Below are 25,912 nucleotides of genomic sequence, written 5' to 3' on the forward strand. Positions count from 1 at the left end.
TAGAACCCTCATCTGAATTTTGTAGTTATTAATGATGCAGCACCATCAATATTCTTCCTTGGTAGGTTATTCTGCAACATTTTCGGCTCAGCACATCATATTGGCACTACAATATGTAACTGAACTATACGAAATGCAAGCGGAGGAGATTGAACCATGTACCTCTTGGACAAGGAACTTGCAACTTTCTACCGCACCTAATTTTGGTTTGTAGTAGATACCATGGAAAAACATAAAATGGATACATAGATACACACACACACACACACATATATATATATAACTTTTCATTTAATCAAATATTTTCTCACTATATTAAATATTTAATATTAATTCTAATAATAATTTTCAAAATGTTTTAATAATATGAAAAGTAGCACAAAAATTGTTTAGATTCTATTTCTAATTATTTTTATTTTCAATTAACTATTATAATTACAAAGAGTATCTTTGTAATTTATACACACACATTACTGGTTCAACCACTGAGTTGACCCATCAATCTGACTTGTCCAACCAATCCAATGGCTTTGGTTGATCATAGGTCTAATTTTTAGAACCATGGCAGTTACCAAAGATCGATTGCCACTATTGTTGAATTGTAGCTCATGAAATGAGAAGTTCCTAGCAAAATAACTATTCATGAAGGAATTGCCTTTTTTCACCATCAAAGGAATATCCTAATTTCTCAAAAAGGGTAGTTTCAAGGAAAAAAAATTCACAAATTGTGCGACTCAAAGTTATATGAAGGACTAGGTGAGTGATATTTCCAACCCCACCCTTATCATTTGAGTAGCTGGAGTCTGAACAACAAGGGGAAGTAATATTGTGATTTCCAATAAGGACAAAAGCAAATTTGAAATCATCTAGGAATGTGCCTAAACTCCAAAATAGCCATAATGACATATAAAAGACAACGAATTTTCCCTTTATTTTAAGGCAACGTATTACTGAAAAACAAAACTATTGGTGATGATTCCAATCTAAAGATATTCTATAACTTGTTCCTGGGCGAAACAAGACCATATTTGAGAAAGTGAACATTTATTCCACTGTCACATCATCTTTTTTCGTGTATGACCATTTTCCTTATAGTTCGTTCATTTTACAAGTAGTGGTGCACTAGCATGAACTCTCTCCAATCTATCCATGGTGTCATGGTGAGCTCACTTTGTTTTTGGGATTTGAAAGAATTAATAGGAATTCCTGACATTGGAAATTCTTATGATGAGGTGACTTCTAGTTTTGAAGAGATCACGAGTCTTGATGATCTTCCACCGTAAATTTCTTTTATATGTTTAGCACCTTGTTAGGCAGGACTACAAGAGGATGACGATCCCCTTTCTTCTCCTAGTCATTGCATGACTTTCTCTTAATAGATAAGATCATGGTTTCATGGGAGTTTTTCTTGTTATAGTAATCCCTTTGGTGTATATTAGATATGTGCTAATTTTTTGCACCCCAAGGGTTCGTGACGTCTAAACCATCTCAATCTAACCCTTGAGAAAAATGATATATTTGGCATCCTAAGAGCCAATTCTAATGATAATAAAAAGGTATATGTTACCCTGTAGCCACGGTGATTATATTCAAACACAAACTTTTAAAGTTGTTCGAGTGATGGCTCAGGGCACACACATTAGTTTGGCAATATATGTCCTGGTGAGCACTAACAATGGTCTCACTCAAAGCATACCCAATCAGACTTCCTTGGCATTATGTATAATCCAAGGGTACTTTTCTCAGGTTCATTTTATTTTATTTCATTTATTTTATGTTAATTTTTTTATGTATTTTGGAACTTTTTTTACCTTTTACACTGCTGAAATTTGAGAGGAAAAAAAAACCAAAAAATAGAAAATGAATATTTTATGATTATATTATAATTGTTGTTGTTATTATTATTGTTGTTGTTATCATCATCATCATCATCATCATCATCATCATCTTCATCATCATTATCACTAGAACTACTACTACTACCATACTACTTGTATTTATTTTATTTAAATTATTAAAAATTGAGAATTAAAAACCAAAAAAAATTAACTCACAAAATACTAGTTTTTCTTTTCTTTTTCCCTTAACTAATTCATTAGAAGGTCCAAAATAAATAAATATTTTTTCAAAACTGCTAAAATTGAAAAAGATAATTTTGTTTGGGGCGATTCTTCCATTAATTTTTTATTTACATATTTCATGAGTTGATTTTATTAAAACAAAGTCATTGACTCGTTAAAATTACTAAATTTCAAAAAAAGAAAAAAGGATTTTCGTAAATTAAAAAAAAAAATATTGCCTTTTTGGAAAACTCAGGTTTTGTCTTTATTTTATTAACTGCAACATTAAAGTAGCGTAAGAAAGATATTTGAGATTTTCTTAAAAAGAAATATTCATAAACATTCAAAAAATGCAAGATAGAAGACTATTGGACAGAAATACACAAGGGCTTTTCCCTACCCAAGATAGTATTTAGGGTTCTTGTGTGTCGATTTGCTTGCATGTTTATTTCTATTTTTGTGCCCTAATTACTTGAATTGTCTTTGCTCATCCAACCAATATCTCCTACAATTGATCTTTGGAGTGTGTCACACTAGCGACAATCTTCGCTTAAGCTAAAAGGCTTGCACGCTTTCAGAGATTAACTTCGATTATAAGGAAAACCCTAGGAGAACAACTATAAAAGGAGTCTTGATATCTTACGTACACTTTTGACTTCTATCGTTTTATATACATTTTTGAATGTGATTTTCATCTTATTCAATATATTTTTGACAATAACTAATGTTTTGAATCAATCCAACGATATTCTTAAAGAAGGTATGCTACAACTTTCTTAGGGTTTCTTAAGGTCCATGTACTTGGATGGACTACTGAAAAAGTTGCATGGGACTCAATATTAAATGAAAGAGATAATTTGATTGAAAAATAAGGACATTGTGTTTAGTTGGTGAAATCCTTGGTTAATTACTACCATTTGTGGAACAAGTGATGCAGACATTGATACCTTCTCCATGCATAATCATACTCTTGAACTTGGTTTTAATTGCGCAAACCACTCTTCTTTTATAATAAAAGAAGATACATTAGGAGAGAAGAAAGAGATTACAAACTTGAAGAGGACAAACAATCCTCGGGGAGGGGAGTAAGAAAATAAATAAATAAATAAAACTTACGAGTAATTCAAATAAGAAGCCCCCTTTTTAAACCCTTTGAATCATTTCACCATGCACTTCAAACTTGCTAATTCAGAGCCTTTTGTTGAACTTCCTTTAAGCCCCATCCAAGTGAACTTCGTTACCTCCAAGGCCAATAGCCGAAAACCCACCTTAGCCAAGTAAATCTGACACCTCAGATACAGCCACGATGTTCCAACACTTCAGATACAGACACAATGTTCCGACACTTCAGATACAGCCACAATGTTCCAAAATCATCCAAAAGAAAACTCACTATCACTGTTAGACACGTCGCCCCATTTTTCTTCCTTACCCATGCCACTTCTCACATCCATATCTCCCTTCAGAACATTTTTAGAGACACCATAACACACCAAGTACCTTAAGTATGTGTCAAAGAACCTTTTTCATTGTCCCAGCAGAATTACCTCATATGCCCACCTGGCAAGCTTATCATCTCATATTTACTTCCCATCACCCCATTTTTCCTTCTTACCCTTGCTACTTCTCACATCTATATCTCCCTTCAGAATATTTTTAGAGACTCCATAACACACCAAGTACCTTAAGTATGTTTCAAAGAATTTTTTTCATTGTCCCAGCAGAATTACCTCATATGTCCACCTGGCAAGCATAAATCATCTCATATTTACTTCCCTTACCAGTAGACTTGTCTCCTGCATCATCGACATCCCTTTGGCTATCATACACACCCTTCCAGGAACTTTGCGAACCCCTCCCCTCAACTGTCACAAACCAGCAACTGCTGATCAAGCTGTCATCCTCACAGCAGCCCTCTCATACAAAGCGTGCAGGGGCATAAACCAAGATCCCAAGACTAACTGAACCGCTCCTATCCCTTGTTGGTATTTGCCCTACAAGATTCACCCTGTCATCCATCCTGTGTGGCAATGTGGAAGTTCCGTTCCCCCTTTTCTGCAATATGGATATGGCATGTACCCTGTTCAGTGAAGAGGAAAAATCTGGTGATTCCTCCTCCAAATAAGAATTGACTGTAGCAGGGCTATACAAGACCTTCCTAAAATTTGTATTGGGCTGATTGCCTTGATTATGTAGGTAGAAGTTTGAAGACTCAAAACGAGAAACTGTCCCCTCTTGGGAATACACCAATTTCAACAGAAACATTTGACCCTAACCTTCTTTGGGCCCAAACAAAATCACTCTTCTTCTGCTCAAGGTAAGTCTTTCTCTAGCCACTGATCATTGGACCTCTTGATCCCCAACTGAGCTAAATTCTGACCCAGGAGAACCAACTTACCCAACAACAGGCCCCAGTCTAACAAAATTCATCCCAGGCCCAGACCATTCATTGCCAACCCTGCATAACCTCTTGCAAAACCCTAGCTGCATCTGCCACGAGTCACTTGCCATCTCCACTTATCTTATGCCACAAAATCTCACCACATTGCACAGGGATGATCACTCTCCTGCAACAAAACTTCCTTCCATGATCGAGATTCTCACTGACATGTAAAAAATCCTTCTATCATCTGTACCAATTGCCACATCAGCGTCACTCACCATGCAGGGTGGCAGCGCCTCTCACCATACAGCGAAGTTCCTTACCAGAATCCTCCACCAACAGTTGAAACTCTCTCAAAAAACTCCCCCAACCATCATCAAAAACACCTTCTGGACAAGGAATACAGAAGAACTTTTCCTATTCCACCCCAAGCCTAATTCCAAGAATTTTCACTTCCTCATCTAACTAATCACTATCCAATAATCCACCCTCCCAAACCTTATTTTACAAGAACCCCCCCCCCCCCATCTGCGAACCATTGCGCTACAGCCAAAGAAATCCTAGCCCAGCAATTACAAACTGGATTTCTCTTGAACAAAGAAACAAGGCCACTCTTCCCTCTTCTAAGTGCAGATTGAAGGATTTCCCTTCGACCTGGACAGTCCTCCATCAACCACCTTCTCTCATGACAAAGAGTAGCCATGATTGATAAGGAAACAAGAAAAACCAGCAAAGAGCGAGGGCTTCAAGAGGGGAGAAAGGGTGATTTGGAGGTTTGTTGGCAGCAATACTGCTTCACCAGCCTGAGAAAATGGCCTGTTGCCTGTCATTGATGCCAAGAGTTTCCCACATGTTGTATGTAAATCAAACCTAATCAGTTTTTATTAATTTAGGTTTGACCCAGAATTTCATATAAACTTGTCATTAATTAGGTGACTTGACCACACCTAGGTTAAACAGAAGGTTGGTTTCAACTCCATGGAATTTAAAGGAATAGAAACCCTATTTCCACAAATCTTCTCGCAGTCCATCACGCTGTTGGATCTCTAGACCTGCACATTATGGAGTGTGATTACAGGAGCTCCAAAACATTTCTATCATTGACTTCATCATTCCCCATTATTTCAACAATGAGCAGACCAAACAAGAATCTCTGCTTTGTTTCTTGCTGCTTCTAGGGGAAGACTATTCTTTGATCTATTTGGACTCTCAACCTTGGGAGAATTTTACTTCATTGGTTGTGTTTTCTTCTCCTCCCATACTTCAAAGTTAGCACAAAGTGTTCTCCAATGAGGGGAGGACAAAACAGAGGCTGGCAGCCAAATTTTTCAGAATTATGGGATTTTATTGAGATTATTATGTAATTTTGATTTTTGAGGAAATCAAGTAAGGGATTTTAGATATTAGATTTTGGAATAATTTTCTGTTTAGATTTTTATTTTCCTATTGTAGTGTCTTTGTTGCTTATATAAGAGTATGTCGTTAGATATGCAAGGAGTGCATTTAGGAACCGGATTGTGTTGGAGGGCATTTCTTTTGTGTGTAGACATGTGTCCACGCTCCTCTCTCTTCATCTCTGTTTTCTATCCTCCTCCCTATATTGATCCACCTAGATTTTGTTAGCAGGTGCTATTTTTGAAAGGAAGCAGAGAAAAATAACCATCTTTTCCTCCATTGTCAATGATCCAGGGAATTATCAGATGTGGCTCTCTCAATTCTGGTTATCATTTGGAGTCTTTGGAGGTGGCCAACTCATAGATCAACAGATGTGGACTCTTCTACAGAAAGAAACAAAACATAGCTTCAATCCTTATGACCTTTATTTCTTGTTGCATGGATGGAGGAGAACAGGAGAGTGTTTCAAGAGTTAAGAGTTGTGTTGTACTTGGCTCAAAGATAGGAGACTAAGAGTTCAAAATTTCAATATACTGGAAATAGTGAAATAGATAAGCAGTGCATATTAGGCTTAAATGAATTTTGGCCAGTAAATTAGTTATTGACAAGGGTTGGCACACATTGGTGCTTTTCTATAGCCATAAATTTGCTTTTACTGATTAAAAATTGTATAGGTCAATTACCTCCACCATAGAATACAGATTTTCAAATAATAATTTACCAATATTTGTCCTTTTCACAAAGCAATGCCAAAATCACAATAAAGAACTTCTGGTGATAATTGACACATGGCTATAAGTATCTGAAATCTCAGCCCTATTTTACCTTCCTGTATGAGTTTCATAGGGAGAACTGAGAACCTTACATTAATTTTGAAAATAAATGCACCACCAAGACCGTGGCCTGCTGGTAGAGTAGGCGGTGATGGTAGGTCTTAGATTAAGACTGTCAATGCATTCATGGAAAAATAATAATAAATAAAAGAACAAAAAAAAACACACAACTGTATAAACAAATACTCACAATCACAGAAGTTGAAAACTATGAATGAGAGAAGAATGGAAGAACTTGTCATTTCCTTGTACAAAAAGTATGCTTGGTTGATCAAAACTACTAAACAAAAGAATCATGCACTAAGAAAAGTATGCCAATATTGTAATGCTTTAACAACACAAAAAATGAAATTGAATATTAAACCTCCTACATAAATTAAGAAAAATCAACCAATCATGTATGCACAAACTTATAGGAAACGAACAACCAAATCAATGATTAAAGCTAGAAATATAGAATGATATCCAAAATAAAAGAGGGCTACCAGTAAACTATGCATACCGAGATCCCCAGTGACAGAAGTCTGAAGACACTGAAAAGAAGTTTATTGGGTCATCAACATATTTGGCTAGCACCCTTCCATACATTGCTTCTTTTTCTGAATCAAGAGCACCAACCAAAATTGGCACAATTTTTACCGAGTACCTATATTGGACCATAAAGTCAGCCCAATAAAAGACAGGTAGAGAAAATAAGTTTAACATACAACATGGTACAACATGCTTACCCATGAAATACTTTGGCAAGATACGGCAAGTGCATTTCCATGCTATGTTCTTCCTCGTCTACTTGCAGATCCATAGTTTCAAATTTTCCTGTAGCTTTTAGCTCCTCATTGACTAGTTTAACAGTCAAAAAATAAACTGATTTACCAACCACAACATTTTTTATTTTCATTTTTTTCCATGCCAGAAGGAGAGAAAAGAGGAAAAAAGTACCTTCCAAATCAATTGGCAGGTCTCCAATAGGCGTCTTGTAAATTGTGGCACTTGAAAGAGCACATTTGGGAGTGTAGTAGTGATGAGACGGACCAAGAATAAACACCCGTAAACTGATATAAGGGGAAAACATCAAGAAGGGCCAGGAAATTAAAAGCCAGCTAGCCATTTAATTATCAAGAATGCTCAACTACATATTGATTACAAAAAGAACAGCAACCCAACCACCCCCCCCCCCCCCAAAAAAAAAAAAATGAATAATACCTAGCTGAAGCTAAAACAGAAGCCTGTAGTGAATCTAGGTTCACTATAATAGAACAGTCCAGCTTACCAGTACCTTTTTATAAACATGGCTAATGGCACAGACTCCTTGGCTGCTAGAACTGATGACTCATGATTATATAATATGGATCTCTTCACCACCACCACCGCCACCACTCCCCCCACCCCCCACGCATGCTCTGTGGAACCCAAAAAGGCAGAAATGGAGGGCAACCTTGCCCCTGATAATGAGATGCCAGCTCTCTTCAAACATAATTACTGATATTTGTCCAAGACTCCAAGTTTGAAATGACTTCACAGCAACACCCCCCCCCCCCCCTACCCCCAAAACAAAGAGCTATTTTTCACAAGGGAATACTAACACAGCATCCACCACCTACCCAAAAAAAAATTCAGTTGCCATATTTGGCTTCACCACATTGGCTAACTTCAGAATTATTTTAAAATTTTAAAATAAAAAGGAAACATATAATTTTCCTTATCCAGTTCCTAATCCCTTTTTTAGTGCCCCACTGTCTGATAACACAAACCCCACTCCCCCCACCCCTCCCAAAAAAAAATCTATATGCAATCTAACTATAGAAGGATGAAATAAATTTTAATGAATGTAGATACAGCAAATCAACCATTGTAACTAGCCCCAGCATATTCAACATACAAGACACCAATATCCCTCCAAAAAAAAAAAATATTAATAATGCACAAAAGGACGACACATGCAACCCTGCAGACAATCACTGTGATATCCTTGTCTGCATACTAAATGTATGCAAATGCACATGCTGGTTCTCACTGCAGAAAGAAATTAAAATTTCTGCAACTGCTCACCACATGCAAACAAGAATCATCAGGCATAGAATTACACTTTAATAGCTCATTGAACAGAAGCAAATGCATAGCTAATCTTAAATCCAAAATTTGAAGCATAAAAAATTCTATATTAGTGCATAATTATATCTATCTTCAAGTATCTATATTTTTTTTTATAGTAAAAGAAAATTATACTAATGAGAGAAGAATTTACAATAAGGAGAATGAGACCTATCCCGAAGAAAATATGGAGCAAACCATAAAAAAACAACTAAAACCTACAGAAAAAGGAGAAAAAAGCAACAAGCCAGCTCATTCCTCCAATCTCTTTGAATCTCCTGGAAACTATTTCCTCTAAAAAAACCCAAAACCAACGCAACCAAAGTGATGCTAAATACTGGATCTTATCTCAGACCAGCTCCCAAATTAATTTTTTCGAAGAGAATCCCCGTGCATTACATTCCATTCCATTCATATCCCCCATAAAACGGCAAATAAACCACACCTCCATAAGGCTGCCCTATCCTTCCTTCTGCCAAAACCTGTAAAAGAAATGACAAGTAAGTCTTCCACTGATACAGGGCACACCCAACTCTCCCCCATAATACCAAACAGCTTATTCCAAATCCTCCAAGCAAAAGTGCAGTGTAAAAGTAGAAAAGAAGCTGTCTCAGAGTCCTTGAAACAGGGCCCACAAACCTCAGGAGGAAGAGCCTTCAAAGGTCTTCTGATTTGCAACAAGTTGTTAGCATTTATTTTATTAATCACAACCAACCAAATGAAAGCCTTAATTTTTTAGGGAGCCATGACCTTCCAAATTATAGGAAAGAACAGAAATGAAGAATTAGAACAAATCAAGAATTCAAAAACAGATTTGCAAGCATATACTCACCACTGATCCAAGGACCAGGAGTGGACATCCCTCCTCGATGAAAGATTACTTCCGTTCAATAAAGATTACAAAGAAGACAACTCCTCCATCTCCCTATCATTAAGAGATCTCCTAAAATGAAGATTCCAGGATACCAAAGGACTACTCAAAACCCCCAACAGAAAAAGATATGGTTCTGTTGTGCTTAGCACTCAATCGAAAGAGACGAGTGAAAGACGTGGGCAAAGCTACAATACCTAGCCAAGGGCCTTTCTAGAAGCGGATACGTAACCCCCTCCCCACCACAAGTTTAGTGTGAGGGTAAAGGAAGGATAAATCTGAGAAATGGACCTCCACGGACTCCCCAAAGAACATCTTAAATTACTATTATTCTTATCCAACCCAAACTTACTTCTTATAACTCTATGCCAATTAGAAGATTTTTCTAGAAGGACGCGTCATAACCATTTAGCTAAAAGCATGGTGCTTCCAGACACCAACTTACCTAGACACGCCCCTCCCTCCTTCTTAGTCCTACAAACCTCATCCCATCTAAGTAAGGGATCCCTATGAAACCCCATGCCAGACCACAGAAAGTCTCTCGTAATTTTCTCAAGCTTATTGGCAATCTCCATTTGGAATCTTAAAAACAGAGAAAATAAAGTGGGATGAAAGAACAAGCCCGCATTAGAGTAATTCTCCCCCCTGAAGAGAAGAGAGCCCCCTTCCACCCATCTAACCTCTTCGTCATCCTTCCCACCACTGCATTCCAAAACTCTGATGCTCTAGGATTCCCCCCAAAGGAACCCCCCTAAGTAAGTCAAACTCTACTACAGTGACTAATCCCATCAGGCCAATCAGCAGATGTTACTGATGGAAAACATAGTACCTTAAAATCTCAGACAAACAGATAAAGTCAATAAATAGAGAAGGAAAATTATTGAAATATGGGGAACTAATTATGATAAACATTTATAGAATAAGAAGAGAACAGAGGAAAGAAAGAGAGAAATGCGCACATGTTTGTTGGGTCAATGTTGCCAAATGCAAATGCAGCAGCACTACCTGAATATGAATAACCAGCATGTCTGTAGAATGAATACCAATAAAGCACAATGAATTAGCTTCAGAGTGAAGAACTACATTAATGCTGAAAGTGAAACTAGGTCCCTAACTTACGGGGCAATCACGCCTCTCACATCAGGAGATTTAGTCAATCCAGATGCACTGAGCCATTCATCAAGCTCTTCTTCAAGTTCCTCAGCTAACAAATAATAGAAGATAGCAATAAACCATTATGAGGTAAAATAAACACTGTAGGAGCACAAAGATATCATCTTTATTGGGATTAAATTTCCCTGACATAAATCTTGATAATTTACATCTAAAGTTTCAAACTAGTGCTGCTAAAGCTATGTAGTATCTGAAACAATTCCTACACCCAGTCTATAATCATAATACCATAAAAAAAAGAAGATTTATTAAAAAAGAAATGAAAAAAAATTTAAAAAAAAAAAAAAAAACAAGGCATCAACAACAATAACAAACCAAGCCTCAGTCCCGCTAGATGGGGCCAGCTACATCAATCCTTTTCTACCAATTTACACAATCATGGGCATTTCCTCCAACAATTTAAGAGATATTAAATCCTTACTATCTCATTTCACGTTCTTTAAAGTCTACCCCTACCCCTTTGACTACCATTAGCAGTAACTAGCTCACTCCTCCTCATAGGTGCACTATTTGGCCTATATTTCAGATGCCCAAACCATATAGTCAACCCTCCCTTATCTTCTGCAGGCGCTATGCATAATATACCACAAATACATTCATTACTTAATTTTTCTTTTAATGTCATCCCACTCATCCATCTTAGCATTCTCATTTCGGAAACTTTTGCTCTTTGGATATGTTGTTTCTTAGTTACCCAACATTCTGACCCATATAGCATAGTTAATCTTATAGTCGTCTTATAAAAGTTCCCTTTGAATTTTAAGTATATTCTATGATCACAAAACACAATCAAAGCACTTCTATATTTTACCCACCTTGCTTTAATTCTTTGTATAACATCTTCTTCAAGTTCTCTTTCAGCTTGCATTATATACCCAAGGTATCTAAATCTCGTAGTGCTATTAATTTCTTGAACATAAATCTTTTCTTCAATATTCCACCTACAATTATTGAAATTACATTTCATATATTATGTCGTATTTATACCTAAAACCATTGGATTCTAAAGCTTTGCTCCATATTTCTAACTTAGATTCAACTCCAACCCTAGATTCATGACTCCAGACAATATCATCTGCAAACAACATACACCATACATCCTCATTTTGGATACTCGTAATAAGTTCATCCATCACCAATGCAAAAAGATAATAGGTCAAAAGCAAATATTTGATGTACACCTATTGTGATTGGAAATTCCCTAGATTTTCCACTTGTAGCCCTAACGCTAGTCATTAGACTTATTACTCTATCCCACATATCCTTAATTACATCAATGTACCTATTACAAACGCCCTTTTTTCTCTAAAACCCAGCATAGAACTTCTCTAATACCCTATCATAGGATTTTTCTAAGTCAATAAAAAGTTAAAAACCATATGCAAGTCCCTAATCTTTTCTCTAAACTCTTCCATTAATCTTCTTCAAAGGTATATGGCTTCTATAGTCGATCTCCTAAACATAAAACCAAATTGATTTTCTAAGACCCTCATTTCCAACCTTAGTCTTTGCTCATTTACCTTTTTCCACAGTTTTCATTGTATGTCTCGTAAGTTCAATTCCACAATAATTATTACAAATTTGAATATCTCCTATATTTTTGTACAAAGGTATTAAAGTGCTTTTTCTCCATTCATCTGGCTTTTTCTTAGCTTTTATAATTATTTTAAATAAAGATAAGAGGAAGTGTTGACACCCTATTTTGTCTAGGGCCAATTTAACTATAATTGGAACTAATTAAGGGTTAGAAGAGCAATTTAAAAGTCAATAAGAGCTCATGGGCAGATAATCAAAATTTAGTCCTTTCTCCCTACATTACAATGGGCAAATCTTGCATTCAAGGTAATTTGGGACCTTAATTTTATTATTGGACGTTCATTTAATCAAGAAAAGAGGCTTATCCTCATTTTAATTTGAAATTGGACAAGAATTGGGGTAAAAATAGGGCCCAAACACCTCTTTTGGACATGAAAGTAAACTCCTTTTGAGATAAAGGGTATTTTTGGATGAGGGAAAAGAGGGAAGCCCTAGCTTTGCTCTATTTAAAGGGGCTTAGGCTTCAAAGCAACACACACAAGAGGAGGCAAAAGGGGAGCACGTTAATCACAAGGAAAGGGCTGCACACCCAAGCTAGGGAGAGAAAAGAGAAAAGAAGAAAGAGCCTCTAATGAAATCAAGAGGCCAACATGTGAAAACATGGGATTTCTCAACAATTCAAAGTATCAAGATATGGGGTAAGTCTTTTAATCTTGATCTCTCATTAAGATCCTGCGTTTGGTATGTTTAAACTCTGATTAATGGCTAAAGATGATGATCCAATACGCACAAGGAGGTAAGGTTCCTTATAGGTAGGATTTTTAGCTTTGTCTTATTGAAAGTAAGGATTTTTATGGCTTAAAATTTCAATTCTCTCTTGCTCTAAGGCCTTGACTATGTAAAATCAATAATCTTGGGCTGTTTTACAGGCAGAAAACGCCGAAGAAGAGCTCACCGGAGTTTTGTCGGCCGAAAAAAGAGAAGGGAGAGGAAAGTTGGAAAAGGAGTGATGTTTACGTGCATGGGATGTCAAAAGGAAGGGAAAAATGTCAAGCATTAATCTCAGGGTCAGAATAGGCAAAAAACTAGGTAGGAACAGCCCCAAAATGTCCAAAATCTGGTCATCTCCATTGTCATTGGCGGCTGCCATCTAAGTTCATTACAGGCTGTTTTTTTGTCGTTTTTGGTGATTTTTTTTACTTAGAGAAGATTCTTGGGGTTGAAACGAGTCTCAACAAAAAAAGGGCACTCAATTTGTCTTTATTTTTCTTTTCTGTCCTAATTCTAAAAATATTTTCTTCTAGGTTTTTCTTTAACTTTTTGTCTAGTAATTTCAACATTTTGGGATTTTTTGTTGGATATTTTAGACTTATTAAATATTTTATATGGATTTTCCCATGTTTTCTTATGTTTTTAACCTTTGATAAATTTATAAAAATTCATAAAAATCACAGGAAAATTTATTAAAAATTCCAAAATTTTCCAGAAGAGTTCTTATTCTGTTCTTAGGATTTTCCAAGTGTTTTGAATAAGTTTTCATTTTAATTTGAATGCGCAAGTCAAAAAATGTAAAATCCCGAGCCCTCGGTGTCCCATAGTTCTCTGTTTTGTGTGCTATTAAGCATGTGTGAATGTTGGAATGATGAATTTATGCCAAAATGCAGTGGATATGATATTCTTAAATGGTCACTTTGAAGCTTATGTTGATTTGGAATGTATGCATGTTTTCAATAATTTATGTAGTTGTTGTGTTGTGAAGTGATTTAACTAGTCATGGAAACATGTTTGGTTTCTTATCTTATATAAGATTGGATTGAATGTTTGAGAATCGTAAACATAATTAATGAATCCAACGATGGATCCCCAAAGAACATGTTGTTGATCTTCGGGTGGTTCTTGAGGTGAGGGAAGTCTCACAACACTGATAGGTTGCCAGATGGTTGTAAGGTGGAACAATATTTAATGGCATCGTAAATAAATTCACTAAACACTCCTCTTCGATTATAGTATTGTATTACGTCACATGAAAATGATTGTGTATTTAGTATTAGTTTGACATTAAGCATGATACATGTTTTGTATAACTCATGTGACGAAACCATCCCTTCCATTATCATAAAACTTAATTAATGAATCTGACGACGGATCCTCAAGGAACATGTTTTTCATGTTGTTCTTGAAGTGAGGGAAGTCTTACAACACTGACGGGTTGTCCAATGGTTGTAAGGTGGAACAATATTTAAAGGAAAGGTAATCTAACTAAACAAAGATTCAAAGACCGGTATTGATTAATGTTTGAACAATTTGAACTTACCATGGTACCATTCGAAAGGATGCAGGGGGTGCTTAATACCTTCTCCTCACATAACTGAACTCCCGAACGCAACTCTGGAACGTAGATTAGAGACTATTGGCTCCTTGGACCTTAGGATTAGCTAGAGACCAATTAATCAATAGAAATAAGGTGAACTTAACCACACCAAGATAAAAAAGGTTAGTAGCAAATCCATGAACCTATATAGTGTAGGATAAAGACATTTAACATCTTTGGATAGTCATCCGAGTCAAGGCGTCAAATCCTAACTCTCAAGTGTTGACAAAGAGTTTCTTTAAAAAATGAGCTGGAAGAGGCGACCTTTAAGGAAATAAGGGCAAAAGACCAATTTTTAAATGGATCAAGAATGGTGATTACAATTTTCATTCTTTCTCGGGCTAGATAAAGGGAAAAGGAGAAAAAATTTAAGTAGGGTGTTAGATGTGGGCAGTGAGAGAGTCACTAATAACAAATACCAAACCGCTTCCGTTATTACTAACTTTTTCTAGGGTTTGTGCTCAGGAGGATCACTACAGAACAACATTAGAGGGATTGGATTGGAACCTTATAACTAATGATCAAATGTGTTGGTTAGAGGAAGTGAGGGGGGCGGTTTTTGGGATGGAGAGGGATAAGGCTCACAGCCTAAATGACTTTAACATTGCTTTCTTCCAAGATTGTTGGGAAGCAGTAAAGGGCAATCTATTGAAAGTTTTTACTAAGTTCTTCAGAAATGTAATTTTAAGTGAGAGGATTAACTCCTATCTTATACCCTTGGTGCCTAAAAAGTCTAAATCTATTGTTCATTAGTTAAGGATTGAAGACCTATTAGTTTTTTCACTAGCATGCATAAGATTATCACAATTCATACCTAATAGGTTGAATAAGATGCCTATTGATACTATCTCTAGCGCTTAAGGCACTTTTTCTTTTTTTTGGGGGGGGCGGGGGGGAGAAGGTCGTCACATAATGAGGTAGTAGAGGATATTCAAAGGAATAAGAAGAGGGTATTTGTCTTTAAATTGATTTTGAGAAAGCCTATGACAGACTAAGTTGGAAGTCTTTGCTAGAAAGGGTTTTGGCTAGTGTTGGTGTCGTTGGATTAGGGGTTATTTGTCTAATGCATGATTCTCGGTGGCTGTGAATGGTGAACCAAAATCCTAGTTCAGTGCTTCAAGTGGCATTAGACAAAGAGACCCTCTCCCCTCTTTTGTTTGTCCTTGTGGCAGATGTTTTGAGTAGAATGGCGAATTGGGCGGCAAGGAGGGGGTTGGTGAGAGGATTAGAGTTGGAAGAGAGGAAATGGTGGTCTCTCATCTCCAGTTCACTAATAACACCATGTGCTTTCTAGATGACCACAATCTATCTTTCACAAGAATATTAGGTATTCTCTATATTTTCGAGAGGTGTCTAGACTTAAAATTAATATAGGGAAAAGTGGTTTAGTAGTTTTGAATGTGCCCGTTGAGCGTGTTAGGGAATAGGCTACTGAAGTGAGTCGTGGTATTTTGGATTGGCCTTGGACTTACCTAGGAGTCCCTTTGGGGGGTAACCATAGCTATGAATTTTTGGAATCTGGTAGTGGAAAGGGTGACAAAGAGATAAGATGGTTGGAAGGGAGTTCTTTTTTCTCTTGGGGGTTAGAATTATTTTGATTCAGGCATGTATTTCTAGCAGTCGTTATACTTTCTATCTAGTTTTAAGTCTTAAGATTCCAATGGGGAATACTAGCAAGCTTGAGTGGATAATGAGAAACTTTTTGTGGTCTAGTGGAGAGGGTCATAGGTATCATTTAGTGAGTTGGGATGAGGTAAGGAAGGGGGGTTGGGTCTTGGTAAGCTAGTGTCTAAAAGCAATGCTCTTTTAGCTAAATTATTATGGCGCTTACAAGTTACCACTAGAAGAATTGTCCCTCTGGCATAAAGCAATAAGAAGCAAGTTTGGGTTGGATGAGAATGCGGAAGATACCAATGTTAATTTAAGATGTTCTTTGGAGAATCCATGGAGGTCCATTTCTCAAATATATCCTTCATTCAACCCTCATGCTAAACTTGAGGTGCAGTGTGGTTCTGATATCCATTTTTTGGAAAAACCCTCGGCTGGGAATCCTTTTCCACTTCTTTCCCTCGTATCTTTCATCTGAGTTCAAAGCAAAATAGAGCCATATCTTTCTTTGTTGGAGACTTAAGAAACCCTTTTGTTTCCTGGAATCTCCACTTTAGGAGACCTCTTAACGATAGGAGATTGTGTGTATTATTTATTATCTTTATTGGATGGGAGTAAACTTTTTTCGTGGAGGGATATTTGTTCTTGGTCTTTGGATCAGCTGGGAGTGTATTCTTGCAAATATTTTTTTGAATTTTTTATTTTTTTCAACTCTTCATTTCCGCTCTATCCTATCATTTGAAAGGCCAAGGCTCCCCCAAAAATTAAAGCGTTCCCTTTGTTGTTTGTGCTTGATAAGATAAATACTAACAACTTGCTGCAAATTAGGAGACCTTTGAAGGCTCTCTCCTGATGTATGTGTGCTCTATTATAAAAACTCCGAGACAGCTTTTCATCTTCCTTTGCACTAGGAATTTGCATGGAGGATTTGGAAAAAGCTCTTTGGTATTACGGGAAAGAGCTGGGTATGTCTTTCAGTGGAAAATTTGTTAGCCATCTCTTTCTTGGGTGATAGAAGGATGGATCAGCAGCATTATGGAAATGTGGTATTTTTGGGGTTTTATAAAATATGAATGGAGCAAAATGCTCGGATGTTTTCTGGGGAAAAATTACACTGGATGTGTTGGTTTGGGAAAAAATTCAGTACTTAGTCTCACTATGATGTGTTGGTTATGCATTTTCCCAGTGGGGCGGGGGGTGGCGCGGGGAGGGGGACAAATTTTCAGGAGTTACAAAGAGATTGGAGGAACACGCTAACTTGTTGATCTTTTCTCTCGTTGTTGTTTTTAATTATTTATTTCTTGTTTGTCCAGTTTTTCTCGAGAGATGTCTCATTCTCCCTGTTTTACATTCTTTCTCTATCAATGAAAGCTTCTTTTGTTCCAAAAATAAATAAATAAATAATTATATTAAAGACACAATTAACCACATAATTCCATTATCACCATAACATTTCCGAACTTCAATTGGTATGTCATCCGATCTTATAGCATTTCCACTTTTCATATCTTTTAATGCAAGCTTAACTTCATTAACTCTAATTTAAGAATAAAACTCGAATTTTCATATTTTCCCTCATTTTTCAAGTTTAAGTTTAAGCCTTCTACTTGGTTTTCATTAAACAGTTTATTAAAGTAACTTGGTCATCTTTCTTTTACGTCTTCTTCTTTATTCAAGACATTGTCATCCTCATATTTTATAAATTTTACACTACCTAAGTCCTTGCTCTTTCTTTCTCTAGCTCTAGCAAGTTTAAATATGTCTCTTTCCCCTTATTTTGTATCTAATTTAGCATATAAATTATTATATGTTCAACGTTTAGCTTCACTAACAGCCTGTTTTGCATCTTTTCTTGCCATTTTATACTTCTCAAAGTCTTTCATGTTTCTATATTTTTGTCATGTTGTATGCCAAATTTTTTTTGTCTCTACAGCTTTTTGAACACCTTGAGACCACCACCAACTTTCTTCACTAATCGACATTTTCTTCTCTAGATTCACCTAGAATCTCTTTTGCTATCTTTTTAATAGAGCTAGCAATCCTACTCCAAAGAGTGTTTGCATCTACACTATCCCCTCTTGCCCAATCACCCTCTTTGATCATTGTATCTTCAATTTTTATTATATTTTCTCCCTTTAGGTTCTACCACCTATTTCTTTTGCATCGATTCATGTTACCCTTTTTCTTCCATTTTTTAGTGTTCTTCCTTCTTCTTAAAGCATGCATTAATTGTAATAAGATCATATGACATGGAAAAATCTAAAGATAATATCACCAAGCTCATTTTTATCTCCATGTCCATGTCCTTTATACCCTCTCATAACCTTTATTGTCCTTTCCAATGTGAACATTCAAATCAGCTCGTTTGAATATTTTCTGAGTCCTTGACATCCATTGCATAATACTTCATATATCTTCCCAAAATTGTCTTTAAGGTTCTCTGCTAAGCCTAGATGAGGAGCATAAGCTCTAATGAAATTTATTGTCTCTTGACCTAAGACTATCTTGATTTTTATGATTCTATCCTCTACTCTTTTAGCATCTACGACGCCATCTTTTAGGTATTTGTCTAAAATGATCCCAATCCAATTCTTATGTTTTTCTTTTCCAGTGTACCAAAATTTAAATTCTGATTTTTTCAACTTCTCTAGCTTTCTCCCCTAACCACATAGTTTCTTGAAGGCAGATTGCCAACAAGGCAACCTTCTAAAAAGAACACTAAGGAAATTGAAATATCCTAACAAAAAATTACATCAAAGCAGCTCTCCAATCACGTTGAAGAAGACGAGGAAGAAGAAGAAGAAGATAACGAAGGGTTTACTGGATTCGAAATTGAAGACAGACTAGAAAGGCTGAACATTGTAGAAGGAACTCCAGTGGCTGACACACTATTGGAAGCTACAAGAACTCCTAGAGCAAGAAGAGGGGCTAACCCCACAGAATCATCAGGTTGCCTAACAAACTAAATTAGGACAACTATAGGGCACTAAATGCTGCTAACCCAACAGCCTTAGACATGCACATTTTTCATTGATTTGCTGGAGAGTGCCTAAACAGTCGGACAAAGTTTGAGGGCCAGCTCTGCAGGTTCAATGGGGATGGTTTCATTGTTCTTGTCGGTAGCTATGGGAAAAAACAATCAAGTGAGAGGATGCTGAGGGAGATAAACTTTTAGCACAGGTAATAGAATCCTAAAATCACTACATTGCACACACATTAGAGCTGAAGAACATAATGTACATGATTTTGCATGGTCCTACATTATACAACAAAGAAGTGGCTAATGGCATAAACAAAAATGCAAGAAAATAATAATCCAACATAGTCCTACATTATACAACAACATAGTAATCAACAGTACGCGCACACCGTGCACCTAGGCGTGAGGCGCAGTGGGGCGGCAAGGCTAGTGCCTCATCAGGGTTGAGGTGAGGCGACCTTCAAGAGGTGCAGGCAGGCGAACTGAAACTCTGGGCCAGTGAGTCGTGCCTGAGATATCTAACCTTTTAACTTCATTTTTTTCTAACCTTTTAAGAAAGAAAACGTAGCCATACTCGAACCGGACCTAGACCTAGCCCTAGCCCTAGCCCTAGCCCTAGCCCTAGCCCCAGGCAGAGGCTTCGACTCAAACCAGCAGGTCTAGGCTTCATCTTTGAGCCTTTGAACCAACACGAAACCAGCAGTCCAGGCTTTGCCTTCACGTCTTCAAGCCTTCACCAGCAAGAAAGCCATCGCAGGAGCCCTTCGTCTTCAAGGTTCGAGCCTTCAAACCAGCACAATCTTCGTCCTCAGGACTTCGAACCAGCATGAAACACCTTCATCTTCAAGCCTTCGAGTCTTCGAGCCTTCACCAGCAAGAGAACCTTCGCAAGAGCCTTTTGTCTTCGAGGTTCAAGCCTTTGAACCAGCACGACCTTTGTCTTCCAGTCTTCAAGCCTTCCCCAAGCAAGAGAGCCTTCGCCAGAGCTTTAGAACAAGCGAAAGGCTTCGAGCCATTGAGTCGTCATTGCCAGTCTTTGTGATTTGTCAGGCAGGTCTTCTTCTGCTTCAGTATTTTGCTGCTGCTGCTGTTGCCTTCTTCATCTTCAGCTTCTTCTTCTTCTTCTTCTTCTTCTTCAGTTCTTCTTCTGCTTCTTCATTTTTAGTTCTTGTTCTGCTTCTTCTTCTTTTTCTTCAGTTCTTCTGCTGCTGCTGTTGCCTTCTTCATCTTCAGCTTCTTCTTCTTCTTCTTCTTCAGTTCTTCTTCTGCTTCTTCTTTTCTAGTTCCTCTTCTGCTTCTTCTTTTTTACTTCTTCTTCTTCTTCTTCTTCTTCTTCTTCATGTTCCTCAGGGCTCAGTATTTTGCTGCTACCCGCTTGCTGGTGGCTGGCAGGCTGCCCTGCTCTTGGCAAGTTATAGATTAACTTGCATTAAGCCATTATGTTGATGCTTTTGGGCCTTCGGCCTGGCAATTTCACTTCCTTTCTAATTTGAAGCTTGAACTCTTGCATGCGTAATTACTTATGTTGAACTATGTTTGTTTCACTTGGAACTTGGTACTTGTTGTCATAATTTCTATGTGTTTATGTTTTGGTATTGAAACTTGAACTCTTGCATGTGTAATTACTTACGTTGAACTATATTTGTTTCACTTGGAACTTGGCACTTGGTTGTCATAATTTCTATGTGTTTATATTTTGGTATAAAATATTTAGCATTTTAAATTATAACATTACTATTGATATGTTTTCATATATCAATACCCATCAAATAGGCATTGTACACAATTTTAATAATTGTGCACCTCACCTTTGTGAGGCAAGCACCTTCGCCTCGCGCCTCGGCTCCAAGTACCCTTTGTGCCTGAGTGCGCCTTGCAACTTTGACAATATGTACAACAAAGAAGTGGCTAATGGCATGAACAAAAATGCAAGCAAATAATTATTTAAAGAAACTTAAAAGAAAAGAGGCAGTCAGCATTCTTTTTCCTTTTTTGAATAGAATAAGAAATTTTGAATTATACAATTTCATTAATTTTCCTAATCATTTGAACATTCATCAAGTTTGACGGGAGCACTCATTTCCTCACCAAGTACACCAAGTGCAATATTGCATTCGATCTCAACAACTTTGGCAATTTATATGGTTTGTTTCCAATTTCTCTAAGAAATTTAGAATTTACTGCAAACAATCTTCAATTCCTCAAAGAAAGCTTGAATATTTCACAAAAAATCTTACAGCAATTAAATAAGAGTCTAAGAAGGCAGAACTAATTTTCATTCCAAAATGCTGATGGTGCAATGGCAGTTCAATATCCTGCAATATAAGTAAAATATCGCGAAGTACATTCAAGTAACCAATTTCTCGTCTCTATGAGAAAATAGCCGAGACAAAAATAAAGCGCTGCCCCCCACTCACATTGTTGGCATGGGCTATGAATCTCCAGCTACAATCTTTTGATGAAGGCAGATTGGTGGATGGGACTCCAATGGTGGTGACAGAGACAATGCATCAAGAAACCTCTGGCACTGCTAAAATTTTAGAGAGGTGGCGGTGGGAGTTTCGGTGACCAGTGCATGGGACCACTCATGGTCAGATTGAGATAGAATTTTGGGGGGAAGTGCCTTTGGAGCGGTTTTGTTGACCATGGTAGGGAAGGTATCACAAAAACCTTCCAATGATATGATGTCTGAAAACAAGGGGAGCAATTTCAATTTTCTTGTTTTCACTATGGATGTGGTTCAAACATGCTTAGATACCAAATTGATGTTGTATGGTATTGAAAGGAAGGAATAGGGAGAAAGAGGAAAGGAGAAAAGGAACAAGATGTATAAAAAGGAGAGTTGCAGTACATTGGAGGGAGAAAGAAGAGAAACACAAGGAATTTTTCTCATTTCAAATTGACATTTGATCCCAACATACAACTACCAAATGTATTTGTATCCTACAGTAAACAAAATTATACAATTACATTTTAACCCCTAAAAATAAAAAATTTAAAAAGCACACAACAAAGTCTAACATATACATCATAATTTCATATATCTATGCCGAAAAAATGCATCAAAATAAGCAGCCTAAATGGTGATAGTCCTCCATGAATAGACAACCTACCCCACCACTGCCCCCCCAAAGAAAAACAATTACACCAAAAGAAAAAGGATAAAATGTGGCTGAGAATTAACCCATATGAAAGGTTTTAAGTTCCCATACAAGAATATTCTAGTGTCACGGAATAGGGAGCGCAATGAGACGAGAATTTACTTCCATGTTCTGTCAAAGAATATGTTTCCCTTAGAAAGACAAAAGAAAAATCCCTTTGGAGAGGGTCTATTATCATGCAAACCCAAGGGTTACTTCAGGTTCAAGGAATATCTATTCCTAGGAATAGAATGATCTTCATATAAAAATTTGATAGCTTACCGAAAAGAAGTGTTATTGCCACAAGGCAAATGACATTGCAAAAATTTTTTCCTGACCCATTACATGCAATAGACGAGGAATAGTAATTCCCAAATTTCACTATGGAAATGTCTATTTTTATCCTATTCGATGTTTGATGAAATAACACAACCTTTAGTATTGTCATTTGTTATAATGACAACAATTTTGAATTCGAAAGCCATAAAATCCCTATAATATGATCATTCGGCCCATTTTATTTCTATAACGACATTCCGCGAACCAAACATAGCCTAAGTTATTAAGGGGTCTTAAAAGCCAAGGGCAAAACTTCCAAAGCTTTGCTGATAAAAAATGTCAAGCCATTTACAATGATTCATAAGCTTCTACTTACAATTCAAGCTGCACACAAGAATCTATCTCTACTATCCTTGCTGATCTTTTATGGTATCAGGTGCCATCCTTGGTGACTCTTAGGTGCTCAGCTCATAAATTTTTTTACAGGCAAAAGGGGCTAAAGAGCTGTTGTTCATTAGTTGTCCAGGCATTGTTTTGTTCTTTTTTACTTTGTTTTCTTTAATTAGTGGAGGATGTCTCATCCTCTCTATCGTATGTTCTATATTTCTCTTATACATTTCTGTCTATCCGAAAAAAGAAAAAAGGAGTTTCTCGGGAAGAAAGAAGAGAAATACCAGGATTTTCTGATTTCAAATTGATAGCTGATCCAAATATACAACTAGCAAATGTATTTAAACTCTACAGTTAACCAAATCATAATTATAAATTAAACCCTAAACAACAGGTAAAATACACAACAAATGAACTTCAAATTGAAGACACACTAGAAAGGCTGAATGTTGTAGTAGGAACTCTAGTGGCTGAAGCACACTATTGAGAGCTACAAGAACTCCTAGAGCAGGAAGAGGGGCTAACCCCCACAGAATCATCAGTTGCCTAACTAACTAAATTAGGTCTTCCACTATAGGGCACTAAATGCCGCTAACCCAACAACTTTAGGACATGCACATTTTTCATTGAGTTGCTGGAGAGTGCCTAAACAGTCGAACAAAGTTTGAATGTCAACTTCGCAGGTTCAATGGGGGATGGTTTCATTGTTCTTGTCGGCAGCCATGGAAAAAAGCAATCAAGCGCAATGCTGCTGAGGGAAATAAACTTTTATTACAAGTAATTGATTCCTAAAATCACTACATTGCAGACACATTAGAGCTTAAGAACATGATGCACATGATTTCAAATAGTCCTGCATCATACAATAAACAAGTGGCTAATGGCATGAACAAAAAATGCAACCAAATAATTATCCAAAGAAATTTATAAGAAAAGGGGGCAGCCAGCATTTTTTATTTTTTATTTTAATGTAGAAGTAATAAATTTGGAATTATGCAATTTCACTAATTTTCCTAATTATTTGAATATTCATCAAGTTTGATGGGAGAACTCATTGCCTCACCAAGTACACCAAATGCAATATTGCATTCAACCTCAACAGCTTTGGCAATTTATAGGGTTTATTTCCAATTTCTCTAAGAAATTTTGAATTTCTTGCTAACAATCTTCAATTCCTCGCAGTAAGCTTGAACATTTTGCAAAAATCCTCACAAAATACAGAAATTAAATAAGAATCTAAGGGATGGCAGAACTAATTTTCATTCCAAAATGCTGATGGTGTAATGGCAGTCCAATATCCCGCAATAAAAGCAAAATATTGCGAAGTACATTCAAATAACCAATTTCTCGTCTCTAGGAGAAAAAACCCAGACAAAAAGAAAGGGCTTCCCCACTGACATTGTCAGCATGGGCTATGGATCTCAAGCTATAATCTTCCGAGTGAAGGCAGATTGATGGATGGAACTCCAATGGTGGTGGTAGTGAATCAAGAAAACTCTGGCACTGCTAAAATTTTAGAGAGGCAGCGGTGGGAGTTTCTGTGGCCAGTGCATGGGACCACTCGTGGTCAGATTGAGAAAGAATTTTGGGGAAGGGCCTTTCAGGGGGTTTTGTTGACCATGGTAGGAAAGGTGTCACAAAAACATTCCAATGATGTGATATTCGAAAACAAGGGAAACAATTGCAATTTTCTTGCCTTTGCTATGGATGTGGTTCAAACATGCTCTGTCCAAATTGATGTAGAGAGAAAAGAAGAAAGGAGAAAAGAATGAGAGGAATAAAAAGGAAGAGCGTTAGTACATTGGGGGGAGAAAGAAGAGAAACACAAGGATTTTTTCTCATTTCAATTGACATTTGATCCCAGCATACAACTTCCAAATGTATTTGTATCCTACAGTTAACAAAATCATATAATAACATTTTAACCTCAAAAAACAAAAACTAAAAATAAAAAAAAACACACACACACAACAAAGCCTAATCCATGCATCATAATTTCATATATCTATGCCTAAAAATATGCATCAAAATAGGCAGCCTAAATGGTGATAATCCTCCGTGAATAGCAACAACCACCCCCCCCCCCCCCCAAAAAAACAAAGGTTTTGATATCCCATACAAGAATATTCTAGTGTCATTATCAAGGTTCACGGCGTTGGGAGTACAATGAGACAAAAATTTACTTCCATGTTCTATCAAAGAATATGAGACAAGAATTTACTTCCATGTTCTGTCAAAGCATATGTTTCTCTTAGACAAAAGAAAAAACTCTTCAAGGGTCTACTATCATGCAAACCCAAAGGTTACTTTTAATTCATGGAATATCTATTCCTAGGAATAGAATGGTCTTCAGAAAGAGATTTGGTAGGTTACCCAAAAAAAAAATGTTATTGCCACAACAAATGACAATACAAATTTTTTTTCCTAATCCATTACATGCATTAGACAAGGAATGGTTATTCCCAAATTTCACCCTAGAAATGTCTATTTTTATCCTATTCGATGTTTGATGGAATAACACAACCTTTAATTGTCATTTGTTTTAATGATAACATTTTTTTCAATTCGTAAACCATCAAATCCCTATAATATGATCATTCAGCCCATTCTATTTCTATAAAGACATTTTGGGAACCAAATGTAACCTAAGTTATTAATGGGTCTTAAAATCCGAGGGCAAAACTACCAAAGCTTTGTTGGTAATAAATTTCAAGCCATTTACAATTATTCATAAGCTTCTACTTACAATTCGAGCCGCATACAAAAATTTATCTCTACTATCCTTGTTGATATTTAATGGTG

At 36.7% G+C, this 25,912-nt stretch overlaps 1 protein-coding gene across 1 annotated transcript in view; it reads right to left on the reverse strand.

The window, feature by feature from the left end:
- Positions 1-25,912, reverse strand: part of LOC131157291 (uncharacterized) — a 60,457-nt gene that overhangs the window by 32,879 nt on the left and 1,666 nt on the right. Inside the window, exons 2-6 of the mRNA XM_058111332.1 lie at positions 10,753-10,837; positions 10,593-10,661; positions 7,611-7,723; positions 7,400-7,511; positions 7,174-7,317 (exon numbers count right to left, since the gene is read on the reverse strand). Coding sequence (XP_057967315.1) covers positions 7,174-7,317; positions 7,400-7,511; positions 7,611-7,723; positions 10,593-10,661; positions 10,753-10,837 — 523 coding nt within the window. The remainder of the gene's footprint in view (positions 1-7,173; positions 7,318-7,399; positions 7,512-7,610; positions 7,724-10,592; positions 10,662-10,752; positions 10,838-25,912) is intronic.

This window comes from Malania oleifera, chromosome 6, assembly GCF_029873635.1.
Source record: "Malania oleifera isolate guangnan ecotype guangnan chromosome 6, ASM2987363v1, whole genome shotgun sequence".
Lineage (NCBI taxonomy): Eukaryota > Viridiplantae > Streptophyta > Magnoliopsida > Santalales > Ximeniaceae > Malania > Malania oleifera.